The 22,182-nt window shown below is 40.5% G+C and overlaps 2 protein-coding genes across 8 annotated transcripts in view; one reads left to right on the forward strand and one right to left on the reverse strand.

Annotated features, from left to right (window-relative positions):
- LOC124134123 (A-kinase anchor protein 13-like) overlaps positions 1-22,182 on the reverse strand; it is a 265,224-nt gene that overhangs the window by 238,304 nt on the left and 4,738 nt on the right. For all 7 annotated transcript variants that reach the window (XM_046498796.2, XM_046498804.2, XM_046498801.2 and 4 more), the window contains one exon: positions 11,206-11,341. In XM_046498796.2, the coding sequence (XP_046354752.2) occupies positions 11,206-11,218 (13 nt within the window). In that variant the 5' untranslated portion in view covers positions 11,219-11,341. Of the gene's footprint in view, positions 1-11,205; positions 11,342-22,182 lie in introns of those variants that run through there.
- LOC125372019 (LIM domain-containing protein A-like) lies at positions 17,682-18,524 on the forward strand. Its single transcript, XM_048380873.1, has one exon. It carries the CDS (start codon positions 17,682-17,684, stop codon positions 18,522-18,524), a length of 843 nt encoding a protein of 280 aa, XP_048236830.1.

The raw sequence follows: 22,182 nt of genomic DNA on the forward strand, positions 1-22,182 counted from the left end.
GTCACCCTCTAAAGCCACTTCTACCTCAGTCACCCTCTGGAGCTACTTCTACTTCAGTCACCCTCTGGAGCTACTTCTACTTCAGCTACCCTCTGAAGCCACCCTCTGGAGCCACTGCTACTTCAGCTACCCTCTGAAGCCACTTCTACCTCAGTCACCCTCTGGAGCTACTTCTACTTCAGTCACCCTCTGAAGTCACCCTCTGGAGCCACTTCTACTTCAGCTACCCTCTGAAGTCACCCTCTGGAGCCACTTCTACTTCAGCTACCCTCTGAAGTCACCCTCTGGAGCCACTTCTACTTCAGCTACCCTCTGAAGCCACCCTCTGGAGCCACTTCTACCTCAGTCACCCTCTGGAGCTACTTCTACTTCAGTCACCCTCTGGAGCCACTGCTACTTCAGTCACCCTCTAAAGCCACTTCTACTTCAGCTACCCTCTGAAGTCACCCTCTGGAGCCACTTCTACTTCAGCTACCCTCTGAAGCCACCCTCTGGAGCCACTTCTACCTCAGTCACCCTCTGGAGCTACTTCTACTTCAGTCACCCTCTGGAGCCACTGCTACTTCAGTCACCCTCTAAAGCCACTTCTACTTCAGCTACCCTCTGAAGTCACCCTCTGGAGCCACTGCTACTTCAGCTACCCTCTGAAGTCACCCTCTGGAGCCACTGCTACTTCAGCTACCCTCTGAAGTCACCCTCTGGAGCTACTTCTACTTCAGCTACCTTCTGAAGTCACCCTCTGGAGCCACTTCTACTTCAGCTACCCTCTGAAGTCACCCTCTGGAGCCACTTCTACTTCAGCTACCCTCTGAAGTCACCCTCTGGAGCCACTTCTACTTCAGCTACCCTCTGAAGCCACCCTCTGGAGCCACTTCTACTTCAGTCACCCTCTAAAGCCACTTCTACCTCAGTCACCCTCTGGAGCTACTTCTACTTCAGTCACCCTCTGGAGCCACTGCTACTTCAGCTACCCTCTAAAGCCACTTCTACTTCAGTCACCCTCTGGAGCCACTTCTACTTCAGCTACCCTCTGAAGCCACCCTTTTTGTTGGAGCCACTTCTAATTTAGTCACCCTCTGAAGCCACCCTCTGGAGCCACACATTAATGGATGTGCTGCACAAGGACTCAAGCACAAAATGAACAATATTTTCAAAACATTTGTTTCTCATTATTTTCTTTTTACTGCTGGAGTAGATATCATGTGTCCCCAGGCATGGGCAAGACAAACCATGTGTTTGCACAGGGCCAAACCACAGACCCAATAGCAAGGTCATGACACCATACACGACATGATACCGACATCTTGCTGCTTTTCATGACATATTCCACCCTAAAAGGGTAAGAACTTTGCCCCAACCAAACCTCACTTAGTAAATTTGATTTGGTTGGAACAACAATGAGATCAGAACTTTTAAACATACCAACTGAAAATAGTATTTTACAATTTATTTTCATATCAATTTCCATGTCACTTTTAAAAATGTTTTTATAACCTCACAGGTATATAGTCGTATCACAGCAAACAGTATCCAGGTTAACCAAAAACTTCAGTGATTTGTAATGTTTCCTCTTTGTTGTGGTCAAAATTCTCCCAAACTGATGAACTGTTTAGACACCGTGACAACACATCCACAACTTGCATTAACTTGGAGGAGCTAGAGGCTGTACTGTACACAGTGAACTTTCAGAATCATTGGGAAATCATTGTGCACCGACACCATAAGGAAGTGGTTGAGTTCAAAGCTACATGCGGAAATACATTTCCTACTAAATATTGTCCTTTCAATTCGTATAACTGTCCTGTTATTCATGAAGTGATTAACAGCTGATGCATGTTAGCAGGTTTTACCAGTCCATCTACAGTCCATCTACAGTCCATCTACAGTCCATCTACAGTCCATCCTCAGTCAATACACAGTCCATCCTCAGTCCATCCTCAGTCCATCCACAGTCCATCCTCAGTCCATCCTCAGTCCATCCACAGTCCATCCACAGTCCATCCTCAGTCCATCCACAGTCTATCTACAGTCCATCCTCAGTCATCCTCAGTCAATCCACAGTCCATCCACAGTCCATCCACAGTCCATCCTCAGTCCATCCACAGTCCATCCACAGTCCATCCTCAGTCAATACACAGTCCATCCTCAGTCCATCCTCAGTCCATCCACAGTCCATCCACAGTCCATCCTCAGTCCATCTTCAGTCCATCTACAGTCCATCTACAGTCCATCCTCAGTCTATCCACAGTCCATCCTCAGTCCATCCTCAGTCAATCCACAGTCCATCCACAGTCCATCCACAGTCCATCCTCAGTCCATCCACAGTCCATCCACAGTCCATCCTCAGTCATCTTCAGTCCATCCTCAGTCCATCTACAGTCCATCTACAGTCCATCCTCAGTCCATCCTCAGTCCATCCACAGTCCATCCACAGTCCATCCTCAGTCCATCCTCAGTCCATCTACAGTCCATCCTCAGTCCATCCTCAGTCCATCCACAGTCCATCCTCAGTCCATCTTCAGTCCATCTACAGTCCATCTACAGTCCATCCTCAGTCTATCCACAGTCCATCCTCAGTCCATCCACAGTCCATCCACAGTCCATCTTCAATACTTAGTCCTTAGTACTGGCAGACAAATGTTTCAATAGGAATCCACGACTTTCTTCTGGGCGTTTCACTCTGTATGAAAACACTCTGTGAAACTTAACTTCACGCAAACAATCATGTGGAAATCACATGCTAATGAAATGAGTGTTTTTAGTATGGTTTTACGCCGCTTATAGCAATATTCCAGCAATATCACAGCGGGGGACACCAGAAATGGACTTCACCCTTTGTACTCATTTTGGAACTGAACCCAGGTCTTAGGCCTGACAAATGATCGCTTTAACCACTAGACTACCCACCACCCCTGCTAATGAAGTACTCAACTGTATTGTATGTTGTATTTACATTCATATTACATTTGCTCCTATCAGGTACCCTTTTCCTGAGTGGCATCAAATCGGAAAAAGTCATGTAGGAGACACAGCATGGATGTTTCAATCTGTGTTTCTGTACAGGTCCCAAGATTCTGTGTCAAGATGAAGAAGCAACCCTGACCACCCGATCCCGTTAGTCGCCTCTTATGACAAGCAAAGTCGCCTTTTACTTGCAGCATGGGTTGCTGAAGACCTATTTTACCCCGGATCTTCACGGGTAACATGATATTGTGGTGGGGGACACATTTCATAGCCAGTTATTAAAGGGGGAGGTCGGACAGTACAGCATTTGTATCATCTCCATGTACTGCAACCCTAGAGATTCCAGGTTAGAATTCATTACAAGCCTTCTATGCTTGTCCCAAGACTTAATGGATTGGGTGGTCAGACTTGGTGATTTGGTTGATTGCATGTCATTGTACCCCAAAAGACTTTGCTAATAACATTAAGCACTGGGTTGTCTGATGTAGAATGGGTTGTTTCCAGGTAGCCATTACATAGCCAGAACATATCTGACTGCAGCATCAGGCAACAAAAAAACATCCTTGTTCTACGGTGAGCCCTTGTTTTATAACCCACATTGGTAGAAGTTATGAATCTTGGTGTTCCAGTTCGCAACAATGTTACCAGCAATACTATCCATTCACTAACAAGTCTATGTCCAAAACAAAAGATGCATTTGTGTTCAGTTTTGTTTGATTGTCTGTTGTTTAACGCCGCACTCAGCAATATTCCAGCTATATGATGTCGATCTATAAATAATCGAGTCTGGACCAGACAATCCAGTGATTGATATCATGAGCATAGATCCACGCAACTGGGATCGATGACATGCATCAACCAAGTCAGCCAGCCTGACCACCCAATCCCGTTAGTCGCCTCATACGACAAGCATAGTCGCCTTTTACGGTAAGCATGGGTTGCTGAAGGCCTATTCTACCCCAGATCTTCACGGGCCTTGTGTTCAGTAATCCAACCAAACAATCATTCCACTCCTGAAATTTGTATAGCATCAGCAACTTGTTGTCATGACGACTCATCAAACAAATTTTTTAAATAATTTAACTGAAACACATCCTTTTAGGGTACCTTAACCACACATATCTTCTGGACATGCTTACCCATTTTGTGAACCTATGGCGGCATCACTGATTTTCAGTGAATCATTCATATAATTTTAACTGCTATTCTGCCTTTTACACCGAATGGAATCTGTTTCAAAGACAGGTTATTCTCTGGCGTAGATGTTTAATATTCACGGTACTATTTTCCCCAAGCTATGAGTGTGACCTCACACCATGCCCCAGTGAGCAGACGTGACGAGACAGCGTGGATCTGCTGGCGTGATACAGGTAGACAGAGAGGTATGTAGTCTATAGTAAATGTGTAATGAGTTGGGATTCATCACATAAGCAGTGATCACAAATAGATATTGCCTTGAGCAACACCACACCGAAATGTCGTCTGAACTCTCTATCACCTCTGTCTTATCGTAACCATGACACCTTGTCACCATGATCATGCTTAAAAGGAGATAAGACCCATTTCAAATTTCGTACAGTGTCCATTTGTACCTTATATGATCATAAAACATTAAAATAAATTTGTATATCTGTATGGAAACCATTGCAACCACTGATGAACAGTTTAAAGATAATACATTCCTTTTCTAACTTTGTCTTAATATTCAAAATATTCTGAGATTTAGCAAAATTGGAGATCTTGATCATGTTCATAAGCATTATAAGGGCATAGGCCCAAAGAAAATTCAGCGACTATCACTGCCATTTCTTTGACATCTTAGACAGGTCATGTAACAACATAAACTAATCATAACCAGATGAAAACAACACATCTCATAATTCTTACTACAAAAACTGTTTCATTTATTTAATTTCATTGAAAAAGAGTTCCTCAACATTGCTAAAAAAAATTGTTTTAAGTTACAGGTAGAATACACATATATAGAAACTTTCATTTCTCTAGCATCAGTCGTGCACATATGGCCTTTTCAGTTGTGTAAACAAAACTATATGATTTATTTCCCTGCATCACATCCAGTATTTCTGTCATCCATTCCTGACAACTGTCAACATCTTTAACAAGTTACTGGAACCAGTGGCAGTGTGTGTGGGGGCTTCAAAGCTGACTAACTTGAAAAGGTAAAATGGCATTTAACGTCACGTTCAATACACGTTCATAGCTAAGTGTCTGTCTGTCTGTGCTTGTACAAGTTCAGACTTATGCCAGTTTTATATTGCTTTACATACCATGCCACAGTTTTAACATGAATACCCCACTCAAACACAGTTTACTAACAAAGCCTACAAGTCCTTGTTTTATCTACTTAATGCCATCCAGACTAAACAGGGATCAGTTGGTATGTTGTAGCCATTAGCATGACTAGTGTCATCGGAAAACAGACCTCACTTGACTTAATGCATTTCCACAGAGATGAAAATACAAAGTTTATATATCGCCTTATAGAATTTTCTCAACAAAAAATAATTACAAGACATCATCCATCATCAGCATTCATCAGTTGGAAAAAAATACCTGACTGAGAAACATATAACACTATGACCATTTATCTCTTTATTTATCCCAAATCCTTCAATGAAAGCAATGGCTTAATGATAAGTCCATTGGTGTAGAGTAATTCTATCTTAATAATCGTCAAGTCTAGATAAGCCAAGAGGAAGGACGTTGGTCTTTAATAGGGACAATTAGTCTATTTTTTATATAATCTAGGAGTTAGAAATTAAACTAATAATCAATGTTTTAGAGACTTGTGCAAGTCTACCAGCAAGCTACTTGTACACTACCTTCTTAAATGTCAGGTGTGAGGCCACAGCCATCATGTGGCCAAATTATCATAAACACAGTGGAGGCACCACACACAGATGTCAACCCTGACTCAAATGTCATGTGACTGATTGCCCAGTTGTCATGACATGCCCCTCCAACCACATGGTCCAGGGCGAGGGGTTGACAGGCAAGTTCTGCCAAAACATGGCTGCAAATATGGGTCACCAGATGACTTGACTTGACCTTTCCAAATGTCAGAAGGTCCTCCGTGGTCTGATGCCTTTATTTGCTGTTTATTGATGGATGTGAGGGAGCATGGACTGAAGTTGGGTCAACATGTAACACCAATACAAGAGTCATTAATGGGGTTTCAGGAAGGTTTTACCAACTTTGCAGCTCTGTCATGCTGGACATCAGGCGAGAGAGACAGGGAACAGAACTATTCCAACCCACAGAAGCCAAGAATAGGCTTCAACTGGACCCATTTCTACTGCATGACCAGTGAACACTTTGACCACAAGACCACCCTGTTGAAGAGTAGTAGTAGAGGGGGCATCCTCTACCATTTACAACATTTGGTATTTGGTTATAGAGGGAGGGATCCAAAATATCGAAACCCTCTCTCAGGGGGGGGGAGGGAGCGAGACAAAAGAGAGAGATTGTCTTCAACTTCAACTTACTACATCTGGTGGGGGGGGGGGGGGTGGGGTGGGGTGGGGGGTTGGGGTTGTTTTACGACAATAGGCTTGTAATTGTTTCTTTAAAACTAAAGAAAGAGGCTCGCCCATCTATTGGGCCTCCACACAATCTACACATGTATAAATAAACAACTATCCCTGCACCATTAACGTGGAATATCTGCATGGACTTAAACCCAATTCAATGCAGATCACAAACCGACATGTATGGCTGATTGTATTCCACATGAAGTCAGCATTAAAAAATAAATAGAGAAATGTGTTGCGTAATAAAAGAGTTGCTAGACTGTATGTCAGTCTCCCAGACATGTATTACTGGTGACAACAGCTGGTCCATGGACTGAGTCAGTCGACACACCAGGAAGTCCCTGAACACAGCACTTGTTTTTCTGGCATTTACACACAACTATTGATAACCATTTTTCAGAATAGATTCCCTTCAAAATATCAAACAGGATATTTCCCTTAAGATGTTATTTGAAAGCTGAACTTCCCATTAAAAGGACACTGTTGGGGCAAACGGATAGTTTTTTTCTCTCTGACGTCAGAATAATTTACTGGTTTCTGCCTGAGAGCAGTGCAAACTATTCCAGCAGCAGTTACCCTAATTATAGCTGTTAATTTCCTGAGCTTCATCAACATACTACAGCCTACAGCTGCAGGCTGTAAAAATACCATTAAAAAACACAAGAGCCTGCTACCAGAGCTTCATCTTGCAAATAAAGGACACATGCACTCCCTCCAAAGAAATTTTAAAAAAGAAGAAAAGTTGAGCACACATACTCTGTGAGATCAGAGCCCAACCTTTTGCATTCACTTCACAGAACATTTCAATAGCGAATCCATCTTAACAATACAACAGAGGTAACAATCCTTTGTTTTGTTTCGGTTTGTTTGTTGTCACACTTAACAATATTCCAGCGTCTGAGCCTGACAACCTGATTCTGTAAGATGCCTCTTACAAGCATGGGTTGCTGAAGACCAATTCTAACCCAGATCTTCACGGGAATAATACTGGTAATGCCAATGTTTCAACACTTAAACACCCCAATACCCCAAACCCAACCCCAATACCCCAAACCCAACCCCAACCCACCCACATCCCAACCCCTAAAACATCCTTGTATTTCATGTAAGATTCCCTGAACAACAGACACCAGTCAGTGAGAGCATAAAGAATTCTTTTCTTTTTTTCATGAGCTTTAATGAATACATGTTACAGATGTGACGACATTTTAACTGCAGTGTAATGAACACACTGACATCCATCGACTGAATCACTGAAACCACATTTTGTGAAATACCAACAATATAAACACATACAATTCATTCAGTCTGCAGGCATTCACTTGACATACATTGAAATCCAATCCTCTCAACATACAAAGCAATCCTTTAAGAAACATAACGAAAAGGTACTGAATGCAGTTAAAAAAATCAATGCATCCACCTCAATAAACACCTTAGATATGAAACACATTCAGACATGCCAAGCAGTGTGATCAAACCTTCGTCCTTTCGCTACTGCATGTCACCCCAGACCACACAAAGACAGCAGTTGTCACCTCTAGGAATACACCTTATCAAATGTACTGCAGTCAATGTGCATGCAAGTAGGCCACTATCTGTGTCCACAAAACTGAACATTACATAGAGATATACCAGCGTGTCACTCAGTGTCAATGCCTCCTTGTCAAGAAACTCCTATCACGCCTCTTACAATACTCCCGTATTTCCTAGTACACTGAGGTGAGTCAGAGATACTGAACCTCCACACAGATACACAACTTACTGTACAGATAACTGTACAAGATAAGCTAGCCTGTTACAATGATACTGACTAGCAACACAATTTACACATGCAGTTACAAGAATTATTCTTAAACATGGTTTACAGATTCCCTCGACCCCCCAAAACATAATGTTGAGATACAATGTTCTGTAGTTCACTTAACTTACAAGTAACAATATTTTGATATTTCAACCTTATTTTAGTGAAAACATCAACAGCATGTTACAAAAGAATTGGTGCAAAAGTCAAGGATTCCAGAGAAAAAAACAACAACATATTTGTGTAACATCGTTTAGGGCAATGGTGTTGAGCTAAAATAGTGATGCTTTGAACAAACTTGCATCTTCCTATAGTTTTCTTAAGATTTTCAACTTTTTTTAAATTTGATTTTATTAAAATACTTTTAATAAAAAAGTCTTACAATAAACACACTTTGTTTTGAAAAAAGATAAGATGTCTTCTTACTTAATGCCAAGGTTCAGCTTCATCAGAGGGCAAAAGAGTGAAAGTCTTTCAGCTGTTGGGGTCAGTGTTCGGGCTAGTGGGTCATGTAGTTGTAAGAAGTTTGTCACAAGGAAGAGACCCCCCTCTTTGGAGTGCTGTCGGTCCCCAACCCTTGCCTAGACAGCTGAAGCAATGGTTGTTTTGGCTTTGACCAGCCAAGTGGTAAGTGACACTTGTCAAATTGGCCAAAACATTGGCCTGTGATCCATGTATGATGGGTCTGCTTGAACTTGTTTTGCTATTTTCTCATATGTCAAAAGTGTGGGAAGGTAAAACTTTGCCTGCACCATCCTTTCTCAATGTTGCTCAAACCATATCTTTTCAAGTTTAGTTTTAATTGCAACCATATGTGAAAACATACTTTTGTGTCATTGCTCCCCAATGTTTCATTTGTTTGTTTGTTGTTTTACACCCCTCTCAGCAATATTCCAGCTATATGATGGCTGTCTGTAAATAATGGAACAAAATAATTTACAGGACTAATTTTCTATCTCAGTCTTGACACTTTGATAAGCATGCAAACTTTCATTCATGCAACTTCAGTAGTTTCTGAGAAAGTTGAAAAGCATGGAGCAAGGGCCTTCCTCTGTAAAAAAAATAATCTAAGGCAACAACTTCTGAACTCATTTATGATCATGAAGAATAACATCAGTGTGTAAAATTTCATTAACTAAACCCAAATTTCAGAACATATTGAAGAAAAGATTGACCAAAAAGTACCATCAATAAGTTTCTAAATATACTGCTATCAATTATGTTTGCGGGGAAAAGATGTCTTCCTGAGATTAAGACAGAAAGCGTAAGTCCTTATCCGCAATATGCTCTGGTTGTATTTTTGAGACAACACGCAAAGTGTAGACTAACGTTTAGTCTCTGAAATCTTATATTAAACAATATCCTTCTTGACTCTAAAAATAAAATAAAAATCCCTATGCTGATTTAATAGAGCTAGCTTGAGCTGGCTAGACTTGCTTTTGTATACATTTCTAGATTTAATTTTTTCATAAAATAAATATATTCCACGGTCATGGTGAAGGACTAGCAAAAGTGTGGTAATACCAAAAGAACTGGTGATACCAAGGTTTCAGTGGTGTTAATTGATTGGACTTCCCTTCTTAATGGCGACCAATGGGCCTAGTCTTTTTACCAGAACAGAATGGAGATGTAATACACTGAATAATCGCAGCTGTAACTCACATAGCCATATAGAGAACTGTCCACAGTGAGCTGACTCGCCTACTGCCTTATCACTTATTGCACTGACTCATATCCTCGACACTGGCCATGAATAAACCCAACCCTTTAGCTGCTCATGAATGAATCACGCCTTAATTCTAAAAATTACACTATCTTTCACTACTGTGATCCTTTTTTAAAGAATCAAATTATTCATACAGAATATGGATATTTTTTAATTTAATAAGCATATTATTCATAAAGGTTCATTAAAAACAGGACTAACAGTTCACATGATTCATGTCGAAACAAAAATACACATATGTCATAAAAACATATAACTGTTTACTAAAACATATACATCCTTTTTAATATTGGCATTTAAATGGTTAAATATGACACAGGACCCCCCCAACCCCCTTCAGACAGAGGCAGTCTGTGTTGCCAGACACATGTGTCCTGTGATTTATTTCCACGCTGCTTGAATCTATTTCATCCCAGCTGACTCGTGTGTATTACCACATGTCCACCAAATGGAACACAAGCAAGTGAGCCTTTATGTAATGGAAACCTACGGCTCTTTACCTCCACTGTTTAAGACTTGCCACTGATAATACACATCATAAACCTCTGCACTTCCTGAGATCATATGTGCAGCAAATCTTCTGATATATATATATAGTCTTGTACATTGATATATACAAACTCCAATCCATCATCATTTTCTTGTGAAGTCAAAATGAAACTAATTCAAAAAGGTCATTTTTCAAATATTCGTACTTCAAATATTATGAACCATTTTGAACATTAACCTGTCACCTTCTTAGAATTCATATATCATAAACAACCTGTTTATTACAGGTCAAGAAAGCTCTATAGCTTGTTTACTGTGGAATTAATTTTTCACATGATATTTCTTTCAAAATAAATTTATAAATAACCTCAAATAATATTCAAATGAGTGAAAAAGTCAATAAATGTTTGTGGTGATGTCAACATGCCAAAAGATATATATTAAAAAACTATGCAAACACAGTAATACATAACGAACACAAGGTAAACATAATAATATAACATCCCAGGATTCAGTTGAGGCTATGTGTATGTATTTCACACACAGCTGATGCCGAACCCAACCCGTCAATCACACACCAGGAAGACAGTATAAAACAGTACAGGTCAACCAATGATATCCACCTGATGATTAATACAGATAAATATATATAATTAACATTCGTTACCTACCTGTTTCCACCATGTCAAGCTGGGCCAATCTATCTATAGTGGCATGAAACTGACGCGCGTATATCGCCCATAATGCCCTCTTGGTAGTTAGGTATCCTGTCTCACAATCCGTCTATTCCAGCTGCCTCCCAGTTTGCTGTACAAAGAAGACGTGCTTTACTTATTTGTACAATATAACTCTAAAGTAAGTTTAATGTACAGATATACCATTCTCCAGACTTTGCCCCAATCATGCCAATTATTTGCTTTGCCTGACTTCTGTTCAGGTGAAAATGAGACTAACATAGAGTCTATGAATTCTTTTACTACACAATACATTTCTGTTGAATTTTTTTAAATAATTCTAAAGCTGAGTTAAAATATGCATGATATTCATGAAGCCCATTCTTCTGTAAACTGTGAAATTGTACAAGTCCACATTTGATTATGTCAACTAATTATTAATATTTAGTGAGCCTTTAATATTTCATCTTCCCGACGCAAGGGAGTTAACGAGTCTAAGCATCGTTCAATCAAAATCACATAAGGAAATCAACCTGCGGTTCGTAAACAACATGGATTTCAAAGTGCAATTTCCATCAACTGCAGGATTTGCAATAGATGTGTACCATCAACTGGGCAATGACATATTTTCCAAATCTTTTCATGTTTTTAATGAAGATGCTCGTGTAATTTAGTGCACGTCGCGAGGTAAGACTACCTCTTATTACAATATATATCTTGATCATCGATCAGATTGTCTTGACTGGGCGCCACCATTTTGTTTGAAGCAAATGTATGTAATATGAGAGGTGGAATCTAATTGGTCAATAAGAGGGGCAAAGAAGGGACCTAACAGGACTTTAAGAGTCAGTTAACTCCCTTGCCTCGGGAAGATGTTAATATTTATCACAAACAGTGTAAACAAAAAATCTCTTTATATATAAAAATTAACTGGTTTTGATGCCGACATTCCACATGGTGCAGGACAGAGTGGCCCTGTAATGGGAGCATGTATACCACGTATACAGGCCTCAAAGTTATATTTTTTATCAAGTAGCCATATGGCTACAAGTATTTTTTTCCAGGTAGCCAGTGGTAAAATCAAGAAGTCAAGCCATTATTGTAGGTAGCCAAAAACATAGGAAATCATCTTTTATCAAAAAACTATTATAATATGTACAAGTCATATCACTAGTCTTGGAATATTTGTGACTCGAACAATGATGCAATTCATGTTACTAGATTATTTAGGTATATCCTTGCTTATCCAATAAGCATTGTCAACTAATATAAAATACTAATTACATTAATATTTATGTATTTTGGTTCATTGTCACCTTTAGGTAAAATTATTTGCGAGTACAATTATTAGCAGTCGAGTTTTCAAAGATCAGCTGTTATTTATTTTTGTGTCTACATATGTGGTAGCCATTTGACTACCTCTAAATTTTAGACAGTGGACAATTTGAAATTTAGGGCGCATTGGCGACCGTTTTAGTGGCAACTTTGAGGCCTGGTATACCGACTCTAGTTGAGGTGAATATTACTTTCACACAATTTATAACATGGTATCGCATCAGGTGTCCCATTATAACAACCACCTGGGATGGCAGGTAAAACTCACAAGAACAGCCATTTTTGTTTTTGAAAACTTCCCTCGATTGACAACAAAAATGAATAGACAGATCTTTTATAGTGATATTTTACACTAATTTCAAATCAAAATGCAATGGGCTGCATTATTGCCACATTTCCACAATAATCCCCTTCCAAATATCAATAACAGAATTACCATATATACATGCATGTAACACATTGTTCAACAAGTCTGATCAAGCTGATAGTCATATCCATATAGTCTTCCATTGTAATTTTGACACAGACTATTATAATCGCTATGTTATCAATGTCATGGTACACATGTACCTAAACAGATGCAATGGATATGCAAAATGGTTGAGGCAATACATGTCATCTTTTTACCAGCTCTTTAATATCAGTTGAAGTTTATCACTTTAATGGATCTGAAGGCTAGAAATAACTTTTTATACACATTTGAATAAACATCTAACGCTTGTTTTTTTAACTTAGATTTTTCATGAAATGAGGTCATCATACATCTGGGTGGAAAATTAGAATTGCAAATCCTGAAGATACCCTACAGTTATTCAGTATGGCCTGCTCATTGAAAGATTTCCCCTGGCTACTGTACAAAAAGACTTCATTCTCTGTTTGAATAAACAAGCTTTGTGTCCTTACCATGTATCACACATAACCCCAATGAACATGCTAAAATGCCTGTAACTTTGATTCATCTCACCCCAATGTTAATGCAGCCCTCAGTAATATTCCAGCTATATGATGTTATTTATCTGGACCAGACAATCCAGTGATTGATATTGTGAGTACCGATCCACGCCATTGGGTATGATGACGCACCATCAACCAATTCACCGTGTCTGACCATCTGATCCTTTTAGTCACCTGTGACGTCCAGCAGAGGTTGCTGGGGACCTATTCTTACCCAGAATCCCAATAGGGTAGCTAAAAAGGGAGTGAACTAGAAGCATAATAAGTCAATAATTTCTGTCCACATCCGTTCCTATTCCTGATGCCAGATATTATACAGTATTAGATAAACCATACATCCCAGTCAGAAACATGATCATGGATGTAAACTTGTTTGGGTAGCCCAGCAGTTCAAGCATTTGGACATGATGTCACAGACCCTAGTTCCAATCTGCACATCATGACCACTATGATGCATGCATACCTTCCAGATGTTCTACTACTAAAGTTTAATGCTGATTTTACAACAGCTGCAGACTGTGAACATTTCATAGTGGTTCACTCCAGCCTCTAACATAAATTACAAAATCCTGATACCAGCATCTGTTAGATTGGCTAAATTCCTTTGTCTTCCTGAGGCAAGGGCATTAACTGGCTACAAAAGTCCAGTTTCCACCCTTGCCGAACTAGGCTGGAATTCTTTGGCTCGATTGTAGCGCTACCAGTGGATATTACCAGTTATGCCCTCTTCTCTCCCCCCTCTGACTGACCAATCAGATTCCACCTGACATAATCTGATTGATAATCAAGATCTAAAGGGTCTTACCTCGCGAAGTGCATCAAATCACTCGAGCGCCTTAATTAAAAACATGAAAAGATTTCCAAAATATCTGTTGACACCCACTTTGAAATCCATGTTGTTTACAAATCGGACGTCTAGTTCGTCACGCGATTTTGATTAGACTATGCATAGACTCGTTAGTCCAGCCAGAATGTAACTACAGAATTCCAGCCTGGTTCTGCTAGGGTAGAAACTGGACTTTTATAATAGTCAGTTAACTTTCATATCCTGGGAAGATCAACTGACCATCAACTGAACAAGAGCATGTTCTAGACTCCAGACAACACTGACAGGGAGATAACAGGAAGTAAAGGACCTCTCAACATACCAATGTCTGGTAAACTGCCTTTAATTTATAACTACAACGTAAACTTCTTACAAGCCTTACATACCACATCACGCAAACCAGGAACGGTATTTCCAAAGCGCATGTCTGTTGCATTCTGGGACATACTAATAGAACCACCAATCTCAGAGACCATCACATCTGAGGCTGGTGGACCCAACTTTCTCTTAGCATCATTTTTAGTACAGATTTTAATATTAACATGGCCTTTCTTAGATGACCACCCTAGGCCTATAAAGGTTTCAATACACTTGAGCTTCGGACTAGTGACTGAAGTTGCAGAATCCCACACATTATAGAAGCATTTGTTGTACTTCCTGTAAGATAAGATAATCCTATTGTACACATACACCCACTTAGGGCCAGGTGCAAACATTTAAAACAACATAGTGATCAATAATACATTATGTGAATAGATATCGCAGCAGCACTGTGGTGGAGCCTACACAGAGAGTCCATGAATGAAATAAGTCACATATCTAGCCATCCAGTGGGCGGGACCAGCCATTCATTGATACTATCAACAGCAGTGAGTGAGTGAGTGAGTGAGTGAGTGAGTGAGTGAGAGTGAGTGAGTGAGTGATTACTGTTTAACGTCACAGCAGCAATCTTGTAGCTAATAGAGGCGACACAGAAAAGAGAGCCTTGCTCCAAGGCTGTACTGAATGATAAGTCTATGGGTGTATAGTAATGCTTTCTTACTAATAGGCAAGTCTTGATAAGCTGTTCTTATTATCTATATAATCTAGAAATAATGATATAAACAAATAATTACTGCCTTGGAGACTTGTGCAAGTATACAGCAAAGAGTACTGGCCCAAATATTTCAAAAAGAAATTCATAAGTATAAAACAGTAACTTGAAAAATAAGACAAAAAAATAATTCTTTATTTAGACTTTGGATTAAATCCACCTTTAGTTTACAGCTAGCTCTATCATAACTCAGTGACAATTCAGGTTGTAAGTTTTTAACATTGTTCACTCCTGTCGAACTGCTTGTGCCCTCCACGTTCATCATCGACACTCTTCTCAGGTTTATCAACGTATCTACATCCCCAAAGGTTGGTTGGTTGGTTGGTTAATTAATGCCGCACTCAGCAATATTCCAGCTATATGACGGCGGTCTGTAAATGATCGAGTCTGGACCAGACAATCCAGTGATTAATATCATGAGCATCAATCCATGCAATTGGACATCCCCAAAGTAAGTTGTACAACTTTGATTGTGCCATCACACACTTACTGTTTACAAGTTTATAGCAGTGCCATAAATCTGTACATGTAGATCTATGCTGTTCTCATCGGTGCATATTAGACATTAACTAGCTACAGCATTTATGGGGTAGAGAATAAAAATAACATTGAGATAAGTTGATACGTTTAATTGTTCGTTCGAACTTCGACTTCAGCATATTTTTCTAGACGGGTGGGATCGCAGGCTTGAGAGATTACTGGACCCCCTAGAAAATTACTGGCAACATGATGAGGGGGCACCAGCTATTTTGAACACTGCAGAGAGGCCACCATTTTTGCATTTCGATCATGCTGTGTGGAAAGTGGAAAATATGCTATTATAGATGAACAGGTGAGGTGAAATGGGTTATAACGTTGCATCCAAGATTATTGCACATAGATAGCTACATGCACGGGTGTTGGTGGCTGCTTGTACTAGTCCGGACTAATGCCGATGTTATAGTGCTAGCCCACTGAGATACCATGCTGCAGTTTTACATGAATACCCCTCTCAGACACAGTATGCAGAGTTCGAGGCCTTGTTTTATCCCCTCAATGTAGAGCACCAGGCAGGGTAACAACAAGTATCAACTTTTAACGTCTTTGGTATGACATGGCCGGGGATCAAACCCCGGACCTTCTGCTTTCTGGGCGGATGCTCTACCACTAGATCACCGAGGCAGTCTGTAGAGGAACAGAGTATAATATGTATCTTAAGACTTTGATAGCAGCACCCTCCAAGGTAACTTTTAAACTTTATCCTTGAAGATGACAGGAAGACTCTTTGACAAATTGATGACACAAAATACAAAGATTCGAACATTCCAACTTTCTTTTAGAATAATCTCATGTGTCCAATACGTGGATTTCTTTTGGGTAGCCATGTTGGCAATCAGGCAGATGGTATAATAATTTCTTCTGATATCAGGGTGTTTATCGGTCAGCTGATTGACAGTCAACGTGATTCCAGTTTCACAACTGAAGTATTTTGTGCATTTCTAGGACATATGACATTGTATGACCTCAGGCAATTAATTACTGTAGGGATGGAGACCACCTCCTGTAATCAATCGCTAAAGGGATAGACACATTACATAATTAATTACAGTACTATTTTTAGAGCACAATTTACATTTAATTCCGCCCTTCTTGAAATAATCAATTTCAACATCCAAAATTTGTTTACACTTTCAGGTCATTTTTCATGTTAATAACACTTTCATTACTTTAAACATGTTAAACACTATATAACGTTTTTTAGCATGCCAAACATTTTAATGATATTTTCATGTAATACTGGGTATGTCATGGCTACATGTTTCTTTAGGCCACACATTTTTTATGTTTTTCATTTCACGGATCCGCCACCTCTGCTGAAAAGCAGCCGGTCCAAGAAATAAATTAAACATGAAAATATATATTTTTATTATGTCTCCCGTGAGTAATACAAACACCCTCTTATACAATAAAAATTGTTATAAATAAATTCCATGTCAGTGATTCAAAAAATCCAAATGCAGAATGACTTTCATATAAATAAAAAATAAATGATTGACATATCTGTTTCATTTTATTTCAACCAACCTAGTGGAAAAGCTGGAATAAATCCGTGAAACATAAAATTGAAAAAGTGTGGCCTTACACTTCTGCATTGCAGATAGCTCACCTTGAACTGGCTAGGCTATCGAAAGATTTCCTGCGTCATTTTCATTGAGATTGATAATACCCTTTTCAAATTCTCAGGAAATCAGACAGGAACACCATTACAGCAAACACCCACTCATCATGTCCATCTCCACCCCAACCAACCATCACATCTCCCCGCACAGGAAGTCAGACAGGAACACCATCACAGCAAACATCCACTCACCACATCCCATCTCCACCCCAACCAACCATCACATCTCCCCGCACAGGAAGTCAGACAGGAACACCATCACAGCAAACATCCACTCACCACATCCCATCTCCACCCCAACCAACCATCACATCTCCCCGCACAGGAAGTCAGACAGGAACACCATCACAGCAAACAACCACTCACCACATCCCATCTCCACCCCAACCAACCATCACATCTCCCCGCACAGGACATCAGACAGGAACACCATCACAGCAAACATCCACTCACCACATCCCATCTCCACCCCAACCAACCATCACATCTCCCCGCACAGGACATCAGACAGGAACACCATCACAGCAAACATCCACTCACCACATCCCATCTCCACCCCAACCAACCATCACATCTCCCCGCACAGGACATCAGACAGGAACACCATCACAGCAAACATCCACTCACCACATCCCATCTCCACCCCAACCAACCATCACATCTCCCCACACAGGACATCAGACAGGAACACCATCACAGCAAACACCCACTCACCATGTCCATCTCCACCCCAACCAACCGTCACATCTCCCTGCGGAGGAAGTCAGACAGGAACACCATCACAGCAAACACCCACTCACCATGTCCATCTCAAGCCCAACCAACCATCACATCTCCCCACACAGGACATCAGACAGGAACACTATCACAGCAAACACCCACATCCCAACCAACCCCCACAGTTTACCCATTTGGGGACAAAATATGAAGATAAGACATTATCCCAATGAGCACAAATAATTCGGAATACTACCCAGGAAGCTGACATTAACACACATCAATTCGGTCTGCTTTCATTTCTCCGGTTGGAGTAGGTCTGCAGGTGAACTGTTCGCCCAGTATTGATGAATTGACAAGTATGGCGTGCCTGCACAATACTGTCCACTGAAATGCTGAAATGCTGAGTGCAGGTTATGAGTAGAATACTAATATGTCTGTCACGCTGTATCCCAGTCAGTGTGCTATTACTGTTATCACCATAGTGATATAATATTTGGAGGTCAAGGACAGATGACCATATGCTCTATCAGTGTTTTTTTCTTATTTGTTGTGCTGTACGTCATGTCAATATTTTTATACTGAAACATGTAACATTTGGCACATTGATCAAATCCTTTACAATCTAATTAAAATCATCTTACATTCCGATACATTCGAGTGTATATTGGTGTTCTGTGATGGTTTTTCATTTGCTGAGATTGTAATTCCTGAATCAAGATGCTAAGCTGACATCTGATTGGCTCAAGCAGCCAGACATCCTTCATTTTGATTGGGCAGTCAAAATGTGCTCAGGGTTCACCTCTATTGAGGTGTTGTCTGATATTGTCGCAGAGAAGTATTGAATCAGAATAAACATCAACATTTAAGTTTCACTGAACTTTGGTATTACAATTGAAGTGACATTTCGGTGCAGCTTATAACACCTCTATCAAGCAATTGTAAGAAAATGAATAAACAAGCTGTTTATCTATAAATAAACTTGTCCAACTTGACAACTTGGCACATTATGATAAAATGTCAAATTAAACAGTATGTTAAACATGAAATTAAAACAAATGGTTTCATGGGAATACTGACGACCTAGGAAATGAATTAGCACATAACTTCCACAGATTCCCCATTGAGAACTTCTCTATAAATACCTAGGACATATCAACAGATTCCCCATTGAGAACTGCTCTATGAATACCTAGGACATATCTTCCACAGATTCCCCATTGAGAACTGCTCTATGAATACCTAGGACATAACTTCCACAGATTCCCCATTGAGAACTTCTCTATAAATACCTAGAACATGTCTTCCACAGCTTCCCCATTGAGAACTTCTCTATAAATACCTAGAACATATCTTCCACAGATTCCCCATTGAGAACTGCTCTATGAATACCTAGGACATAACTTCCACAGATTCCCCATTGAGAACTGCTCTATGAATACCTAGGACATATCTTCGACGGATTCCCCATTGAGAACCGCTCTATGGATACCTAGGACATATCTTCCACAGATTCCCCATTGAGAACTGCTCTATAAATACCTAGGACATATCTTCCACAGATTCCCCATTGAGAACTTCTCTATAAATACCTAGGACATATCTTCCACAGCTTCCCCATTGAGAACTGCTCTATAAATACCTAGGACATATCTTCCACGGATTCCCCATTGAGAACTTCTCTATAAATACCTAGGACATATCTGCCACAGAATCCCCACTGGAACCTCCTCCTCTAGAAATACCTAGGACATATCTCCCACAGAATCTTCATTGGAGCTCCTCCTCTATATATACCTTGGACATATCTGCCACAGAATCCCAACTGGGACCTTCTTCTCTATATATACCTAGGACACACTGCCACAGAATCCCAACTGGGACCTCCTTCTCTATAAATACCTAGGACATATCTGCCACAGAATCCCAACTGGGACCTCCTTCTCTATAAATACCTAGGACATATCTGCCACAGAATCCCAACTGGGACCTCCTTCTCTATAAATACCTAGGACATATCTGCCACCGAATCCCCACTGGGACCTCCTCCTCTAGAAGTACCTAGGACATATCTCCCACAGAATCTTCATTGGAGCTCCTCCTCTATAAATACCTAGGACACACTGCCACAGAATCCCCACTTTGTACTCAATCATGGCATGAGAATATGTTGCACCACGAGTGAAGGTTAACAGGTACAGTGGCTTCTGTGGAACACTGTCCTGAATGCAGTGCAGTTTCATGTTAACTTACTCACACGCCTGCAGTATATCAGTGCATCAAATGTTACATGGGACTCCCTGTTCACAGGTCGGGTCACTCTTTAATCAGGAACACAATGTTAGTTTGGTGGCCTGACATCAAACCGATGTAATCACTGTAACTACTCACAACACGTCGTCAACATTGAAGTCAACGCTTATTGTACAAGATAAAAAATAGGAACCATTTACATGTTAACAACTGCAATATGTTTGTTTCAACATTATATATGAAAATAACAAACAAACAAATCAGGAAAATTGCAACAAGAAGTATGAAAAACATATAGAAAAAGTCACATTACTGACTGATGCCTCCATATGTTAACAATACATTTAAATTCATATGTGTATACAATCTCAATGATTTCCACTGGCATATAGCCATGGATAGGAGTAAAACAAACAAACAAAATTAAGTCAAACAAAATTAAGTCAATCAAAAGCAGCTTCTTTGTTCACCAACTCAATCTTAATGGACATCCAAGCAGATAATGATTACCCTAATTATGCTAATTATACAGAGAGATCACCTCACACAAGGTGCTAATTACAATGTCAATACCAGGACCATCATGCCTGGAAACAGGCAACAGAGCGTGGAGCATAGTCCCCATAGTGTAGTCCCCACGGTCTAGTCCTCATAGTGTAGTCCCCACGGTCTAGTCCTCATAGTGTAGTTCCCACGGTCTAGTCCTCATAGTGTAGTTCCCACGGTCTAGTCCTCATAGTGTAGTTCCCACGGTCTAGTCCTCATAGTGTAGTCCCCACAGTCTAGTCCTCATAGTGTAGTCCCAACGGTCTAGTCCTCATAGTGTAGTTCCCACGGTCTAGTCCTCATAGTGTAGTCCCCACAGTCTAGTCCTCATAGTGTAGTCCCAACGGTCTAGTCCTCATAGTGTAGTCCCCATGGTCTAGTCCTCACAGTGTAGTTCCCACGGTCTAGTCCTCATAGTGTAGTCCCCATGGTCTAGTCCTCATAGTGTAGTTCCCATGGTCTAGTCCCCATAGTGTATTCCCCACGGTCTAGTCCTCATAGTGTAGTTCCCACAGTCTAGTCCTCATAGTGTAGTTCCCACGGTTTAGTCCCCATAGTGTAGTCCCCACGGTCTAGTCCTCATAGTGTAGTTCCCACGGTCTAGTCTTCATAGTGTAGTTCCCACGGTCTAGTCCTCATAGTGTAGTTCCCACAGTCTAGTCCCCACGGTCTAGTCCTCATAGTGTAGTTCCCACGGTCTAGTCCTCATAGTGTAGTTCCCAAGGTCTAGTCCCCATAGTGTAGTCCCCACGGTCTAGTCCTCATAGTGTAGTCCCCACGGTCTAGTCCTCATAGTGTAGTTCCCACGGTCTAGTCCTCATAGTGTAGTTCCCACGGTCTAGTCCTCATAGTGTAGTTCCCACAGTCTAGTCCTCATAGTGTAGTTCCCACGGTCTAGTCCTCATAGTGTAGTTCCCATGGTCTAGTCCTCATAGTGTAGTTCCCAAGGTCTAGTCCCCATAGTGTAGTCCCCACGGTCTAGTCCTCATAGTGTAGTTCACACGGTCTAGTCCTCATAGTGTAGTCCCCATAGTGTAGTCCCCACTGTCTAGTCCTCATAGTGTAGTTCCCACGGTCTAGTCCTCATAGTGT

This window comes from Haliotis rufescens, unplaced genomic scaffold (genome assembly GCF_023055435.1).
Source record: "Haliotis rufescens isolate VD_foot unplaced genomic scaffold, xgHalRufe1.0.p SCAF_1, whole genome shotgun sequence".
In the NCBI taxonomy this organism is placed as follows: domain Eukaryota; kingdom Metazoa; phylum Mollusca; class Gastropoda; order Lepetellida; family Haliotidae; genus Haliotis; species Haliotis rufescens.

Bases quoted from the DNA above. Each gene is read 5' to 3' on its own strand.
- LOC125372019 (XM_048380873.1), top strand. From the start codon at position 17,682: ATGTCCATCTCCACCCCAACCAACCATCACATCTCCCCGCACAGGAAG.